Source organism: Pezoporus occidentalis, unplaced genomic scaffold (assembly GCF_034315485.1).
Source record: "Pezoporus occidentalis ecotype Australia unplaced genomic scaffold, CSIRO_AGI_Poc_V1 ctg36, whole genome shotgun sequence".
NCBI classification, from domain to species: Eukaryota; Metazoa; Chordata; class Aves; order Psittaciformes; family Psittacidae; genus Pezoporus; species Pezoporus occidentalis.
This window is the reverse complement of record NW_026915591.1, coordinates 3,206,453-3,223,788: the sequence shown is the minus strand read 5'-3', so window position 1 is coordinate 3,223,788 and position 17,336 is coordinate 3,206,453. Positions and strand designations below refer to the sequence as shown.

The 17,336-nt window shown below is 39.7% G+C and overlaps 1 protein-coding gene and 1 long non-coding RNA gene across 2 annotated transcripts in view; one reads left to right on the top strand and one right to left on the bottom strand.

The window, feature by feature from the left end:
- Positions 1-458: 458 nt before the first annotated feature.
- On the bottom strand, positions 459-9,815 carry LOC134169915 (uncharacterized). The gene is made up of 3 exons (XR_009967073.1): positions 9,573-9,815; positions 2,282-2,475; positions 459-711 (listed from the first exon to the last, which is right to left on the bottom strand). It is a non-coding gene; the product is annotated as an uncharacterized LOC134169915 (long non-coding RNA).
- Positions 9,816-15,923: 6,108 nt separating this feature from the next.
- The window catches only part of LRRC9 (leucine rich repeat containing 9), a 38,843-nt gene continuing 37,430 nt past the window's right edge, over positions 15,924-17,336 (top strand). Inside the window, 1 exon segment of the mRNA XM_062630861.1 lies at positions 15,924-15,987. Coding sequence (XP_062486845.1) covers positions 15,924-15,987 — 64 coding nt within the window.

Below are 17,336 nucleotides of genomic sequence, written 5' to 3'. Positions count from 1 at the left end.
ATTCTCAGCTTCATGGAACAGGACTTCCTTCTTTAAGCCATGGCAGAGCAGTTTCAGAGGCCAGTCATCACTGTGAAAAATGTTCAGACTGACACCGATGGGCCTGGTGCTACTTAATTTCACTGTTAATGACCCAGCTGAAAAGAAAGTATCAGACAAGACAGTCTGTGTGATCTCTGAACCGATCATACAGTGGCCAGAAGTTTATATGGGCAATTGTTTTGATACTGATAAAACAGTGAAAATAAAAAAATAACTATAGTAAAAGTATCCACAAATTTGGTTTTGGGAGCAGCTGAAGGAAGTGAGGCAAAGATCTAACCAGGATTTTTTCCAGCAGAGGGTAAGTACCCAAAAGTACAGACAGTCACCAGAGAAGCAGAAACAGTTTTTTTTATATGAATTCATATTCCACTGCATTACATCAGGAGGTATTTGTGCAGAGTGCTCTCTGCACTTACACAGCTTTTCAGCAAGTCCATTAGAGGTTAGCATTTGAATCCTGATTTATGGTGATATAATACATGCATTTATCAGACTCTGAGTGGTGATTATGTACTGTTTGCATATCTTTGGAAACTCATAGGTGCTAAAGATTACAGCTTGTGTGCTGGAAGAAACAGAAATGTCCTGATATGCTTCATTTAGGATTTGGCATGGCACTGAACATATCAGAGAATCAGTCTGTGGAGGTAAGACCTGCAATCACTTCTAAAACACACAAGAGATTACACCTTTCAGTGTAACTGAGAGGTACATCCACCACCTCTAAGATCCCAAACTGCTGTGATATGCAAATATTGGCAAAACTGCAGTGAAACACAATTCTTGCTAGACATAGTGCTTTGTCCTCAGAGGTATCTAAGCAATTGTCACCTTGAGGTAGTCAGCGATGCTTCTAATAGTTGCTATGAAAATATCTAAGAGCACGCTATTAGTTCATCTAAAGATATAGTGCTGATACGTAACTTTAGAGATCAAGTTTAGTATAAGAGGTCTGAGGACAGAGAAGTCCATATATAGTAAAACTGAACATTGCAATAGCTGCCTCAGTGTAACCTTGATAGCTGGGACTTATATTCCCCTAATGAACAGCATACTTGTCTCTTCTTCCATTTTTTATGGCAGAGACCTAATTTTCTTGCTTTATATACAAATGAGAACCAAGAACATCTTTGCAGCAGCCACTGGGGCCAATCCATAAAACAAAATCAGGCTCAGAACTCCACATTTCTAATTATTCATTTAAGTTTTCCTGTGAGAAGTTATCTGAGAAAGAGACCAAGCTCAACCCTGAACACGGCTGCTCCATTTCAAAACAGACAGTAAATAACAGATGTGCCTAGTCCTTTTGAGCTGGCTCTACCTGCCTAAAGGTTGGTTGTTACAATACTCAATAGTTAGGCTATAATACTGAATATAACCCTTTGCCAGTTGGTGCCCGCATACCTCACTGAAGATATGAGAACTACTGCTCTTCAGTGCAAAATTAAACACAATTCCAAGGTGTTTGGGTGCTAGAGACCCATAGATGGCTGAGTCAGGCAAGGACTACATTTTGCCAGGGTGAAGCCAAGCTAGAGTTGTTCTAAGACCTTTTATCTATTTTTTATTAAAATCATGAAATTAAACTCCAGTTAGCAGAAGTGTAGTAGGACCAGGCCCTATGTTACATTTTAATTAGTCTCATTGACTTCAAAGAAGCTGGTTCTGTATAGTATTTGCAGGGTTGGGATTTGGTTTTGCATTTAATTGATCTATCATTTAGCACTTGATATCAGCTCTTCAAAGGGAACATTACTGCTTTACATTTCAAAATCTCTTTGTAGTGCATTCTGTATTACCACATTATGCAAACTGGAAAGAACAACCTGCAAATTCTTACCACATTCTCTACTCACATCTGTGGCTTTATTTTGTGAATTACATGGCTGCAATGAACACAAGACTACATTCCCCAAACTCTAGCTGATGTCAGTGCTGAAAAAGCAAAACCAGGCAGGATTAATCCCTGATACAAATAACCCCTAAAATAATTGCTTTTACTCTCTGCATTTTGCAGTGGAGTGGGTACATAAATAAGTTGGATGGCTTGTTTTTAGAACTTGTGGCATGTTCTTTTCTTTATTAACTTAATTTTTGCAAAAATCAAAACCTGAACTGACAACAGGGCTTCGCTGGTTTCCTGTGAACAGCCCATTGTATAATTAAAGTCACAGGCTGCCAAAAAAAAGTGAAATCAGATCCAGAGCCCTCTGCTGGATTGTGAGGAAAACGTTACCTTCTTTAAACTGCTGAGATGAATCACTCTTGGGAAGTTCATCAACATGCAACTTTCAGCCATCAACAACATCTTTATGAAAATAGATCTGCAGGTTATGACTCATCTCTGTGACAAAAAAGTTTGCTACTCACAAGCAACATTACAGGGAAAGTTTCCCAGAGTAAGGCATAAAGAATCTGTCCTTATTGTGCCTAAGAAGAAAAAAACCTAAAACATCTCATTCATTGTAATTTCCTTATCTGAATTCTCAACAACTTATTACAACTGAACATGGTAGAGAAACAGATATGAAAACAGAAATAGGTAAGAGCAAGTGAAATACGCTGTAACAGAAAATGAGCTTTTGACCTGCACACAGCATGGGGAGTTGGGGAGAAAAATTCAAGCAAGTGTAAGAGTTGCGTATTTTCTGTGCATTACAGTCAGAAGTCTTATCAACCCTTCCTAAGGATCACCCTGCCTTCAAGTGGTGGAAAGACCGTTTGTTTGCTTTATTCTGTCATCTACCCCAGGCAGCAGGACTTTTGTGAGCCCTAAGACCTCAATCAAGAAAGCAAACTGGAGATAGGCACTAGAGAAAAAAAAACAAACCAAACCATAATAGTGAGATAGCTGGGGTCCCAGCACAGCATGAGAAAGGCTTTCCAAATGGAAAGAGGAATGTGATGCTAATAGAAAACATTTCAGGTCAGCAGTGTCACTGTTCAGCTGTTAGTAGAAAATGTTTCACAAGACCACTCTGGACAATATTAACCTGGAAGACCCAATCGATTCCTTCCTCCATGTCCACACACATAATTCTAGTGACATTCCAAAAGAGGCTTCTGGAAAAGGGGTGAATCTTGACAAGTCTGACTCTCCAGCTAGGGGTGAGAAATCAAAATAAGATGAACACATAATAAGCGACAACATGATTCAATGGAGAGTTGAAAGCTTAAGAGCTGTGAAGAGGCTGCCTGAGGTTTGCCTTGTGGAAATAGGAAGGAATCATTTGTGATTTTTTTTAGCTTCTCAGAACTTTCTTAGCATCTTCTACTTGCAGCTGTATTATGATACAGATCCATTGCCTTTGTGCTCATTAATGGTGAACACATGATGATTTTCCCACATCTTTATATGTTCACTATTTTATATAAAATAAGTTTTTATACAGTTTTGTCTAATATGATTACTTCTGTGAATGCTAAACATTTTAAATAACACCATTCTGCATCTGCATTTCCATCTCTCAGCTAAGCAGTTCAGCAGAATTGGTAGAAGATAATTCATGATTTGGGACCTGTACTTTTAGTGGTGGAAGTATGCCAACAGGGATTTGTCCAGCTTCGGTATTCTCAGTTTTGAAAGTTACATCAGTGAGTTCATAAAAAGAAATGTGAAAACTTGAAGTCTTTTTTACTTTAAATATTCATTCATCAGTCTTGGACAGAGCCCAGACTTTCAATGCTTTTAGCAATTTGTACATTAAGAATAAAGGGTAGCTGCTTGACATCTGTTGTGTAAGTAAGTGGGCATGGTCAGATACTAAATGCTCCCAGTACATATTTATTTAATCAAGGAATGCAAATGTTAAGGGGATAGATTAAAAGATCACTCTGAGGTCAATGAAATAACCTTCTACTGATATGCATGGGAACAAGTCTTAAAATATAAAGAACCAAAATTTTAGTTTGAATTAAAACTAGAAAACTTATTCAGAGAGCTCAATTTCCCAAATATGTCTGCTTTTGCTACAGCTTATTTTCCATTAAAGCAATAAGTGAAGTCATAATTTTTACCTTCATTTTCTGTTAAAGATCTCTTCTAGTTCACTAAAACAAACAGTGTGAAGCCATTACCTGTTGGTGTAATAAAGACATTAACTTAAACATGAATTGTGCTACTGCCAGAGTGATATGCTACTAAAGATCCAGTCTATTATTTCAAAAATGTGCTAAAACTAAGCACCAGTGACTGTTCTTGTAAGAGAAAAACTTTTTGACCTGCTCTTCCATCCTGTTGTGTCTTCCACATGTTCCAGTCTCCATACCATCACTTTCACCACTGATCTAGAAAACAACGTTCCAGCAGCTCTAAACAGAAAACCCGTTGGTATGTTAGCCATTCAGATGACAAGAAGATCCTCCTGTGTGCCTGAGAGAGGGGATCTCTGAGCATTTCAAACATCATGTTTTCCTAAAGTGAAACACAAGATTAGATGGCAGCTTAACATTCAAAAAAGTCATCTTCAGAGAGAAGTAAGCTGTTTAAAGATAAAACAAAAACTAGAAGCCAATCTTGTAGCCTGCACTGATCAATCCTTATACCTGAGGTCTGATCTTTTAGGTACTGACTTCTGTGGTTAGTGGCTACATTATGTGAACTTTCATGAAGCCACCTGGTCTCAGAATCTGAGATTCTTTCATGACATTTCTAAACATGTAGGCAGAAATGTTGATCATAAAGCTCCTCTTGAAATGTACTCCTCCCTGCAGGCTTCTCCCTGGGATGCAGACCCTGCTAATACCAACAATGCAGAGACCTGACACCACTTGCCTGCAAGTTGAGGTGAGCAGGTAGGAATCCCCAGCCCAACAGCCATGACTTTAGGTCACTATTTCCTCCTTTTCAGCAACAATCAGAGAGTCCATCTCCCTGTGTATCATAATTTGTCAGTGGGCTCCAGGGTTTGAATCTTTAAGGTCCTGTAACATAACTCACGATGAAGACAGACCAATTAAGATTGCCTTCTTCATTACACTGGCCACTGCAGGGCATATCTTGAAAGTACCCAGATTACTGCTTTAGTTAGTATTATTTTAGACAATCCAAATGATGAGTGATCAAGAGTTCCTTTGAGTAAATACTGCATAACCACCTCATTCTCAAGAAGTTTCTCAAGAAAGTACTTCTTCCTCTGCCCTTCAAATGTTTACATTCTCAAATCTACCTTCATTTTATAATATAGGATTGCTTAAAATACAAAAGTATAAGGCTTGCCAGACATAGTCCTTTTCAGTTTCAGGCAACAATAACATATAAACTGTTCCCTGCCATTTTGAAATACGGTAGAGCGTTCTGTCTCTCTTATTTCTACTGGAAAGCTGTTCCAAAAATTCACTTCTCTAAGGGGTAGACAAATTCTTCTAATTTTCAGCCTGAATTTATTCATGGCCAGTTTACAGATATTTGTTCTTGTGCCAACAATGTACTTTAGCCTAAACAACTTTTCCTCCTCACTGGTGTTTTCTTTGCTGATACATTCATAGCTTCCCAAAAGTCACTCCCTATTTTCATTTTGCTATAGGTTTTAAAGTTTGTGCAGTTTTGTTCTGTTTATTCTGAAACCAGCTGCAGTGTCATAAACATGCTATTACTATGGTTAAATCAAAAGAGACTTCATGACATAATGTTTCTCTGTATGCAGAATTTCCATTTTAGCATACCACTGTCATTTAATTTTCCTGTTGCTATTCACTTACCCTCTGCTTTTCATGTACCCACTAACATTTCTATCTCCCACTGAGAATAGGATTATGGGGAGGAGGAAGGGCAGAGCAATTCCCAGATGTATCAGTTTACAAGAGAAAGGTAGTTTTTAAAAACTAATTTCCAGATTCCATTTCCTAGTTGCTCTTTTTTTCCCCCAACTGGTGTTTGCATCCTGTTGGGAGCTGGATCATTTACACATTTTTTAATTGTGCCTTTAAGTGCTCTTTTAGATTATAGACATTCATTCATGAAGAGTAACTCTAATCCAGATTCTTCAGCTTAGGTCAACTCACTATTTTCACTGTGCATTATCACAGTCATTCCAGGAGCACATCACCAGTAACTAGAACCATAACTCTGGTCTGTTGGTCTGTTGTGTGTCTCAGAGAACTATCCACACTTGCCTAGCAGTGTCTTTAAATACTCTCCCAGGATGCACCAAGGAAAACAAACTGTATGGATCATGTACCCAGGAGCTAATTAAAAATCTTTCCCGTTTTGCCAGGTGCTGAGCACTAAGACAAGACATGGGCAAACTGCCCAACACTCCCAGGAGTAAAAAATGGTTGTAAAGTCCAGTCAGCCAAGACCTGAGCTAATCCAATGGTTTGGCTATGAAAACTGCAGGCAGATAAAGGGAAAGTAGAAAAGAAAGAAAGAACTGTAAAGAGCTGTAATGAGACAAGCCAAAGCATTGCTGAAGCTCTTGTCTCTGAGAAGGTCCAGTTGCAGCAGATTAGAGAAAGAGCACATGGAAAAGGAAGCCAGGAGCAAAAATTGCTTCCTTTCACAGGGAGTGCAGATTTCCCACAATCTTTGCTGAAAGATTTCCCAAGTCAGATATTGAAACCACATCCTTCTGTTTAACAGCCTTTGATGGAGATAAACACAAAAATTTGTCTAATCACATTTTTAATTTAATTATGCTCTCATCTTCCATGGCATCCTGCAGCAATGAGTTCCACAACTTGATTATAGGTTGCTTGAAGAAACACTTCCTTTTGCTTGTTCTGAACCTGCTTGACAATTTCACAATGTGCTTGCATAGTAAGAAATAACAGCTATTGTCCCTTCAGGCTATTTGTACAGCATATTTTAACCATTTTTATATATAAATACATATATATATATATATTTATATACCCCTGTGATTTAGTCATCTGCTTTCCAAGAGGAGCACTTGTTATTTAGGCTCTCCTCATATGGAAATTATTCCATACTGCTGGTCATGATAATTACTCTTCCCTGAGCATTTTGTAGCTGTATTTTTTAAAAATTTTGTGAAGGAGGAACTGGCAAAGGCCAAACTGCTTGCATAATGTAAGGTGTAGGTTCACTGGGGATTTGGTGCTGCAGTGTGATGGTTGTCTCCCCCTTCAGTGGTTTCTAACCTTTTGCCTGCTTTTTTCATTGCTCCCAAACATGGAATTGATATTTTCATTGGATTATCCACAATGACTCTCAGATGTTTTTTCCTGAGATGTAATAGCTCATTTAGAGCTCACTGGTGCATATCTGTAGCCACTGCTGTTTCTCCCCATGCTCAGCAATTTGCAGTTATTGCCATGGAGTTTCATCTAATGTTTCATGATCCAGTCGCTCTTATTTTATGAGGTCCCTTTTGCAATTATTTGCAGGCAGCTTTTGTTTTTACTAACCTAATTCCACATCTTTTGTAATCCTTGTCCCATCACTGTTCTCCATTTCTCACATGATTTATGAGTATGATGAACAGCACATATCCAGCACATGGTCCCCCCAAACATTACTGGGAAGATCCATCCGCTGAACACTATGTGCCATGTGCCTCCTCTTTTCAGTCATCATTTCTTACTCTCCCTCAGCTCACTAAGCCTCCTCCCCATTTCTATCCCTCATGCCCAGCTTGCTAACTCTCACAATATTAAATCTATGCTCCAGCACTTTGCTGTGACAGACATAATTTTAGCCATTTGTATCCTCTGTTTTTGGAGACTGCCCTTTAGGGAGCATGGTGACATCAGCCTGCTTCACAGTCTGACTTTCCAGCAATGAAAATATCTGTCTGGATATGTTGCAGCCACTGTTCCTGCACAGTAAGGTATGACATGTCATGGCTGGAGTGCATACTGTGTAGAGAGACCACCTTTTCTGGTAAAACAGTAGGCAGATGGGCAACAGCATCTAACCCACATAACCGTATTCTGAGTCCAGCTGCAACTCTGGGAGACAGAGACTAAGAACAGAGTGTAAAGTAATGCTAAAGGAAGCTATTGCTTCTGCCTGGCTTTCACCCAGCTTGCACCTCTGACATCTCCAATGGTGACTGAAAGTCTAGAGGCATTAGAGAGGGACAGAGAGCATAAATAGGTTTTGCCAAGAGTATTGCCAGTGCCAAACCTCACTGCAGTCAGTGAACAGGGAATGTTTTAACTACTGAACGAGAATTTAGGAACATGTTGCACACTATATGCTACTTCCCCATCAACATCCCACCAATTTCTGATTTGCCTCTCACACCATAATCTCATAAATAAGCCTCAGGGACACATGTCATCCAAGCAGATAAATTTTGTCATAACTTTAAGTGGAACAGGTCAAGACAGTTCTGACAGTGTTTAATGTCTCCTCTCATATAGTGCATCTGGGTAGGAAAATCAGCATGGCCTTTCCTTTCCCTGCAGCAGAAGCAGCGTTCATGTACATACTCCTGTGCTCTCTGTAACTATCTTGATTGAGGCAGCACTATATTATACGTTCAGCAATTATCTATTGAAACTGAAACTAAGATTTCTTTGTTTTATTGGAAAGCTGAAGACTTCACTTGGTTAACGGTGATTTTCATTACAAGATCTCATACTGGTGTTACCGCTCTGCCAGTGACAATACCCACACTTAAATACCCTTGAGCTAAGTTTTGAGAGGTATCTGTTTCAAATACATATTCCATCAAATACAAGGCAGATTTCAGATTCCCTCTTTCCATTGCATTTCATAATTCTATTAAAAAAGCAATCAAATCTGCCTGGCAAGAGAGAATCAGTCTAACCCGATGGTAATTCAATATGCAGAATTTCATTATCACAGCCAAATTTAACATCTTTCTCAATTTTTGCCATCTATTTTGTTAAGTATTTCCCTAGAAATGTGAGCTTGTTTTGGAAAAGAAAAGCTTTTGCCTGAGCCTGTCATTATTACCTCTGTGGCAGCACAGTCCCGCATCTGTCATAATGAGAGAAGCTGCTGAGGTGCTGGGTGGCCTTTTTAATGCATCCTTTGTGGTTGACCAGCACCAAAGCCAAGTAACAGTAACAAATTAATTAGACTCTATCCTCTACTTTTGTGGACTTGAGGCTCAGAGCTTGACTTCCAAACATGCTAAGACAGTCCTTAAGTCTTTATTCACTACATGCTACCACCATTATAGTACAATACCAGATCCTACCTCTGTGGCTTTATTCATTGATGTTGTGAGTCAGCAAACATTTTAGCATCCCATTATCTTTAAATATCTGAACATTTCTGAAGTCAGACTTGATGCAGTTCAGAGTTTGGCCCTGAACTAGCATTTCAGGTTCCTTCATGGTTTTCCTAATTGTTTTCAAACATCTTCATTGATCACAAATTGCGGCATAAAAATGATGAAGAAATTACTTGCCAGCATGTCTTTGAATTTTTAAAAGCAGATGTGTCCTGGTAATAAATCCTGTGCTCTGGGCTGCAAACAGCAGAGTGTTAGGTCTCAATTTCTTTTAGTGCAACTATCATACATCTTTCCAAAATCTACAGAGATATGATATATACAACTTCTAACATGTATTTCCCAGGAAATTCTTACCTTCATTGTCAGTTTAATCTGATCAGGTGAGTTCTTCTTTATATTTTTCCCTAGATTTCCCTTTTTCTTCCATCCTTGTGTTCCATTAAATATGTTCTGTTTTCTTCCTTCAACATATAAACTATAGGCAAAGCAGTTAGATCTTGGCTATTTCTCTTGGCTCTTCTCCTCTTAACTGTGGTTCCTCCCCAGACCTCTTTTGTTCTGTTTTCCCTCTGTTTATTGTCTCACAACCATGACTGTTCTCTAACACTCTGATATAATGGTCCTAACCATGACTTTCACACCTTTGTGCTCCATTTACCTTCTCTTGTCTTTGTAGATTGTGCTGTGTAATTCCACAGAGCTGTAATAAAAGAGGGCTCTCATCACCTATGGTGTATATATGGACTGTATAAGTAAATATTCATCAATCTGAAGCAGTTCTCTTTAAGCATTGGAAATACATGAACATAACCCTTGTACTGAATTTTGGGTGACATGGTTTAGCATTAGGTGCCCCTGCCCATGGCAGGGGGATTGGAACTAGATGATCTGAAGGTCCTTTCCAACCCTAACTATTCTATGATTCTATGATTCTACTGGAGAAACAGAAACTTTTGCCTCTGAAAGCACTGACAACATAAGCCTTATCTAGAAAGCTTATTAGATCATAAAGTACAGAAGCGGTTCATTAAAATAAGCTGCTAATTAGCATGTCTTTCCATCTTTTACTCATCTGTTGGAATTAATATGGTCTGTGGGAAGCACAACCAGCAACCAAGAAACAAATCTCATCAGCTGTCTTCATTATGTCTGCTTTCCCTCTTAACCCAGTAGGAACATTTTCTGCTCATATATATATGTTGCTGCGGACAGCAAACCAGTCTGTGCCACTCTTACTCTAGGCGGTTTCTTAGGAGTTTAGTTTAGTGAAAGAAAGCTGGCCAAGATGTGGCCAGGAATATGTTGTATAGTGCTATGGTCAACATGGGAGCCATATTTCCTCTTTTCTTCAAGAAGCAAAGGATCTGAACCTATCAGTGCTTGTGTTTCTTCTTCCAAAAGAGAAACTCTCTTCTCAGCTGTACTGGCTTGGAAATTCTCTACGGAGACAAACACTCATTATTTACCCCACTCTGGGAATGAACGTTGACTGGCACTAGCCCACATGGCCCTTATTTATGGTTTTGGCTTTTTCTGTGGGTTTGTTTGGTTTTGTTTAGGTTTTTAGTGTCCTGGGTTCAGCAGTAGCAGTCATTTTTCTCCTTAGTAGCTGGTGCAGTGCTGTGGTTTTGACTTTCAGCCTGGGAACAGTGCTGATAACACCAATTTTTAGTTATTGCTCAGTAATGCTTACTCTGACCATGGACTTTCTGAGTCTCATGCTCTGCCAGGGAGAAGATGAAGTCAGGAGGAAGCAGAGACAGGACACCTGACCCAAACTGATCAAAGAGGTATTCCATACCACAGCATGTTATGCCTGCTATATAACCTGGGGGCAGTTACCCGGAAGGATTACAACACTGCTCAGGTCATGCTGGGTATCAGTCGGTGGGTGGTGAGCGGTTGTATTCTCTTCCCTTGTTATTTCCCTTATCATTATTACTAGTGGTGAAGCTGGAAGGGCTCACTGTCACTTGTCTGTATGGACGGGCGAGGGCCTAAACGGTAGGTGACAAGGTGCATGGGAAGCTGCAGATCCAGTGTTGCATGTGGGCGGACCAGCGCATGGGTAGCTCGAGTTAGCTCAGGAGTTGACAGTCGTGGTCGGACACTTCCTGATTGCCTAAGCACCCTTTTTCAACCAGATTTGCATACCCCACATGCCCTTGGTCATGGTGCTTGTAGTAAGCGTAATTAAAGCCCTTCCCAAATCTTCGCTCGCAAAGCCAAGCCATCAATTATTATTGGCGGTAGCAGCAGTGGTTTGTGTTATACCTTAGTTACTGGACTGCTCTTATCTCAACCTGTGGGAGTTACATTCTTTCGAGTCTCCTCCCCATCCCTCTGGGAATGGGGGGAGGGGAAGAAGGGGAGACAGGGAGCAAGTGTCCATGTGGTTCTGAGTTACTTGCTGGGCTTAAACCATGACAGTTAGTTTAGGGTTTTTTGGCGTTTTGGGGGAATTTTTCGTTGTTGGCTTTGGTTGGTTGGGTTGGGTTGGTTTTGTTGGTTTGTGGTTGTTTTTTTTTTTTGGGGGGGGGAAGGGAAGGGTCTGTGCTTCCTGTTCTTTTTCCAGTTGCATTTAGAAGAGCAGACAAGCCAGGTCTAGGTGCTACTCTTACAAATGATTACAAAGATGAAGGCCTGGAAATGGTGAATACATTATATTTTCAACATCAGATGACCCAGAACCAACAGAAGCAGCAGAGAAAGACAGTCTTTACTACTACAGAAATGAAATGACAAAGTGTCTTGAGCCCTAGTATCTAGTTTCTATATTATGCTCAGAAAGGCTGGTGTATTATATGGCTAAAATAATTTTCCAGAAATGTGAGTGCAACCTTTCAGCTGCACTTTTGAAGTCATAATCCCTCTCCCAGAGCAACTGAAGGCTGTTGTCAGGGCTCTTGACACTCAGGGGCTGCACAGGCCTGGCACTTCTATTGATGGAAAAATTCTATATTTCAGATGAACTCAGTCACTTGGGCTTCTCAAAATTCTCCTTTGCTTTGTCAATATCAGTATCTCAACCTGTCAGAGCACAGTCACTTCCATAACAGAAACACATATGTAATCGTTTTGCTCTAGAACATTTTTACCTATGGCAATACAGCTAAATATGATTCCCTTTTAGATGATTTCAAAAATGGCTTTATGTTTCGGATGTTTTTGATACATATTTTTGGGAGGTTCTTGGTATAGTAACCTGTTCAAAACTATAAACAGGGTGTTTCTCTTCTGTCACAATAATGTGTCAAAAGCATGCTCGTTCCATTTCCTGCTATTAATCTTTAGTCCAGGAATTTGAACAAGAAATGTATTCCTTATGCAATATAAAGGGATATAAACTTGTACAAATAGTTCAGAGATGTGATGGAAGCTCCTGACATAGTCAGCTGAGCCTTTGAAACTTCCAGGGTTTTGCTCTCCTACAGCAAAATCTTGAAGTTAATGTAATATCAAAGCGCCATTGAGCACACCACTCTTTTGTCTTACATTCACTAATTTTCTCTGCGCATTGGGATTAACATTTCCCATTAGTCTTTGGGTTTGGAATTTCCATCTCCAGAGTTTTTTAAAAAAAGTTTACAGAAACAGTATGAAGGGAAGGTTTGGAAAAAGTCTATTCTGCCTTGAAGTAAAGGGGTGACTTCTCAAGGTACTTGCTAGTCTTGTTTTTGTGATTCAGGGGGAAAAAATATGAAAAACAAGATAATTTTTTTTGAGACTTCCTTAAGCTATGTAGGAATCCATTACATTATGGATTATGTAGGAATCCATTACATTATCAATTATGTAGGAAATCCATTACGTGCTCAAAACAACGTTTTGATACATGAGTGTTACGGTATCTTACAGTACCCTGTCTCTGTGGATTATGTTACCAGGTCTCTTCATCAAAAGATATAAATAACTCAAGAAATATCTGCTGATAGAGATTTAGGATACTTTTCTCATCATGTCTCTCAGACTGGGATGATGGGACTGGGCCTTTTTTCATGCAGACAGACCAATTAAGGTATTATTTCATCCTGGAAAGCTGACTGTACTTGTTCTGGTCTGGCAGGTTTTCAGTTTCCACTGTGCCTCAGAAAAAGAGATATGAAAGTCACCATGGAAAAATGCAAGAAAAGAAAAGAAAAGAAAAAAAATGAAGATTCCTCATTACATTTTATTGTTGCCTTCAGCGCATTATTTTCCTCCAGATGTTAGACAATATGTTCCAGTGCTACTTTTGTAGTGCTTTTTGAGGTTCACATTTCCTAGAGACCTCTGATAACTAACATTACAGTGTGACTGCAGCATATGCTCAAGTCCTTTCCTGAATAGGTTTGTTTGCTTCTCCCTGCACTTTGTAACTAGTGGACTCGATCTCAGTGTAACCACGCTCTGTGAAAAGGTGATTCATAAGGATGCTTCATCAGATTGAAATGATTCTTCCACACCTACTGTGGTGGGTGGTGGTTGGGTTTAATGCCCTGTGTGTAGCATAAAGCCAACAGCACACAAAAATAAGACCACAAAACGGTTCTGGCATTCAGTGAGCAAAAAACTAGCATCATTCTATGAGATTCAGTGGAGCCAGGGACTGCAGATTATAGCCCAGATTATTTCTCTTATGACTCTACCCTGTAATGACAGCGTGTCCCATGGAAGATTTATTGTTGGTTTAGTAGATCATGTTTAGACCATGGGTGCTTAGAGAGGAAAGAAAGACAAGAAAGATGGAGACAGAAAAAGTGACGTTTTTCAAAGTACTGGTGTAAGTGCAGTTTGTTCTCTTACGAAAATCAGAATTATTCACCACTAACACAAGAAGCACATTCACATTCCTGCATCTGCAGGTTCTCTTTAGAAGGCATGAAGAATTTGAGCCCCCTCTTGGAGAAATTATTTACTTCATCAAAATTATTGGAAAATACAGACTGCAAATTTAAAAGAGCTATTGGATTTCATTGATAGATTACATGGAATGATAGAAGGATATAATTGAATTTAATAAAAAGCAAAAATTGCAACTTCCTTTTCAAGATTATCCATGAAAATATCAGGGTGAACTTTCATAGGTGCTGATTTCTACCCTAATGCAGATACCATTGAGATTAATGGTACAGCAGAATTCAGCACTGACACAATACTATCCATGCTAATGCTGACAATATATTACACGCATGTCACAACACGTTGTTCAACTTAAAATGTCAGTGGCTGGATACTGTTGCACCTGTCCCTGTCAGACTCAGAAGCCCTTTGCTATCAGGTGTAGTTTTCCACAGCTAACTACATACTACTCTTCAGTTCAGTTTCAACCTTCCTTTATCAGTGAGTGCCTGTTAGCAGTGCATTATCAGGTTTGGTTTTCAGTCCATGGCTAAGATTGCAATCTCCTCCTCTGAAGTAAAACCGTATTAAATGAACACACCACTACATGTTTTATCAGTGCTGCATACAAAGAAAAATCTCTTCCCTATGGATTTATCTGCTCAATAAATCCATAAAACATGTTGGTTGGTTAATTTAAATAGACCACTACAATGGGTCTCAGGATGAAGTAGTTTGCTAAGGATGACCCTAGATCCCTTTCCTGAATCAAAGCATTTCAAGCCCAGGTTTCTCATCATGTAGCTGTAAGCCCATATAGCCCCAGTGTATCAGCTTACATTCAGCTTTATTGAAGTGCATATTGTCAGCATTTCATTAGGTGATTCAGATAATTTTGTAGGTATAACTTTATTACTAATACTCTAAAAGCCTGTGCCGTCTGCAGATTTAAATGGCAGACCTATGTTACCATTTGGATAGCCAAATTAGATTAATTAAATTGATTAATAATAATTAACATTATTTTTCCCATTTTGAGGTCTGCTTTTAGACAATTTCAATTCCGTTTATTATTTGAAAATTCTATTTTATGCTACATTGCTTATTTTCCCATATTTCAGGCCTTTTTGGGGGGGGGGGAGGGGGTGGTTTCCTTGCAGTGTTTGCAACTACATTCCTTTGTAGGTACCTAATTGATGGTTTCTGAATAATTCCCTGCTTTCACTGACATTTTGCATTTTCGCGTTACTCTCCCTGTCAAAATTTATGTAAAAAATTGCAGTAAGCTCTGGGACAGTGACCCTGACAAAAAAATTGGCATTTATCCACTACTGCATAGTGCTATTTTTTGTTTGCATAAAGCAAGTATGCCAAAATCATGAGTCACTAGGCAACTGCTAATTTATAGATAAATGCTGAGCTCATTTCTGCCTGTTAGCATGACATCTGGTCCAGAGCTGGCTGAAGAAGTTACTGCAACCATAAAATATTCTGTAAGTAATGTCTTACCTGTTGTTTTTAGAAGCAGTAATGAAGTTTTATTGGATAGGTTTTGGGTTTCTTTATCTCCTTACAGGAGACTTTCAACAGCTATCCCCAGACACAGTCATCTGAGATAACTCCGTCTTCCTTCCTAAAGTGTTATTGACAGATACATAAGCAGCAGCTTGCCCTGTTCCACAGGGAATTTCATATAGATTCCCAGTGCCCATCTGTGTTCACTCAATTTTTATGGCCTGTCATCCAAAGCAATGAGAAAATACAGTAATTCAGATGATATAAAGCCATGCAAAACACTAAGCAAAGATACAGGCTGGGTGGAGAATGGATTGAGTGCACCCTAAGAGGAAAAACTCAGGGGTGTTGGTTGACAAGAGGCTCAACATGACCCATCAGTATGAACTTGCAGCCCAGAAAGACAACCATAACCTGGACTGCATCACAAGAAGTGTGACCAGCAGGTCGAGGGAGGTGATTCTCCCTCTCTACTCTGCTCTCATGAGACCCCAATTGCAGTACTGCATCCAGCTTTGGGGGCCCCAACACAAGAAGGATGTGGAGCTGTTGAAGCAGGACCAGAGGAGGACCACAAAGATGATCTGAGGGCTGGAGCACCTCTCCTAGGAAGACAAGCTGAGAGAGTTGGGGTTGTTCAGCCTGCAGAAGAGAAGGCTCCAGGGAGACCTTAGAGCAGCCTTCCAGTACCTAACAGAGCCTGCAAGAGAGCTGGAGAGGGACTTTTTGCAAGAGCATGTAGGGATAGGACAAGGGGGAATGGCTTTATACTGAAAGAGGGAAGATTTAGATTAGATATTAGGAAGAAATTCTTTACTATGAGGGTGGTGAGGCACTGGCACAGGCTGCCCAGAGAAGCTGTGGCTGCCCCTTCCCTGGCAGTGTTCAAGGCCGGGTTGGAATGGGGCTTTGAGCAACCTGATGTAAGATGTCGCTGCCCATTGCAATGAAGCGTGAAATTAGATGATCTTTAAGGTCCCTTCCAACACAAGTCATTCTATGAGTCTAGGATATTCCTCTTTATACTTCTATGTAGTTCATTTACTTTTGAAAAATGGTGAACAACTGTCTGCAAAATCAGGTGAGCTTCAGAGAGAGAAAAGCCCCACAACACTGACAGATCCTGTCACTGTGACATGAAGATGCAGCCAGATCTACTGGAAAATGGCTTTTCTCACCCAGAGCTCCGATAGTCAGAAATTATTTTAGATAAAACATTAATGCATATGCCTTTAAAGTAATGATTCTGGATTGCCTGTGACAACTGTCTGTGGCTAGTGACGTACTTGAGGCAACACACTCATTCGATCCTGCAGGTCATGTTGAAACTAGCTTGAAATACATGCCAGAATGCTCCTCCAATAATACCTATTTTTGGCAGTGCCAAAAGCAAGTGCTCTTCTCCCCTTGCCACATTTGTGCCCATGGATCACAGACTCTTGTGAACATCCTCAATGCACCACAACTGCTGGGCCAAACCCTGGAAACCTTCCTCAGCCTTTTTTCAGCAACATTTTCTTGAGCTCAGTGGAAGTAAGGATTCGGCATTATTAAGTGGAGACATCAATATAATTGGATCATGTTTCCAACTATTCTCTTTGCTTATCCTGCTAGCCTAACTGCTTCCAATCACAGCTGAAGGCGTGACATTTTCCAGGTGCTTAATAGGAAATCTATTATTTTAAATACTTTAAAAGACATAGCCGTGTATCACAATGAAATATTTATACTGCTAAAATAATCAGAAAAAAACCCAAGACCACAACTATCTCATATATCTTA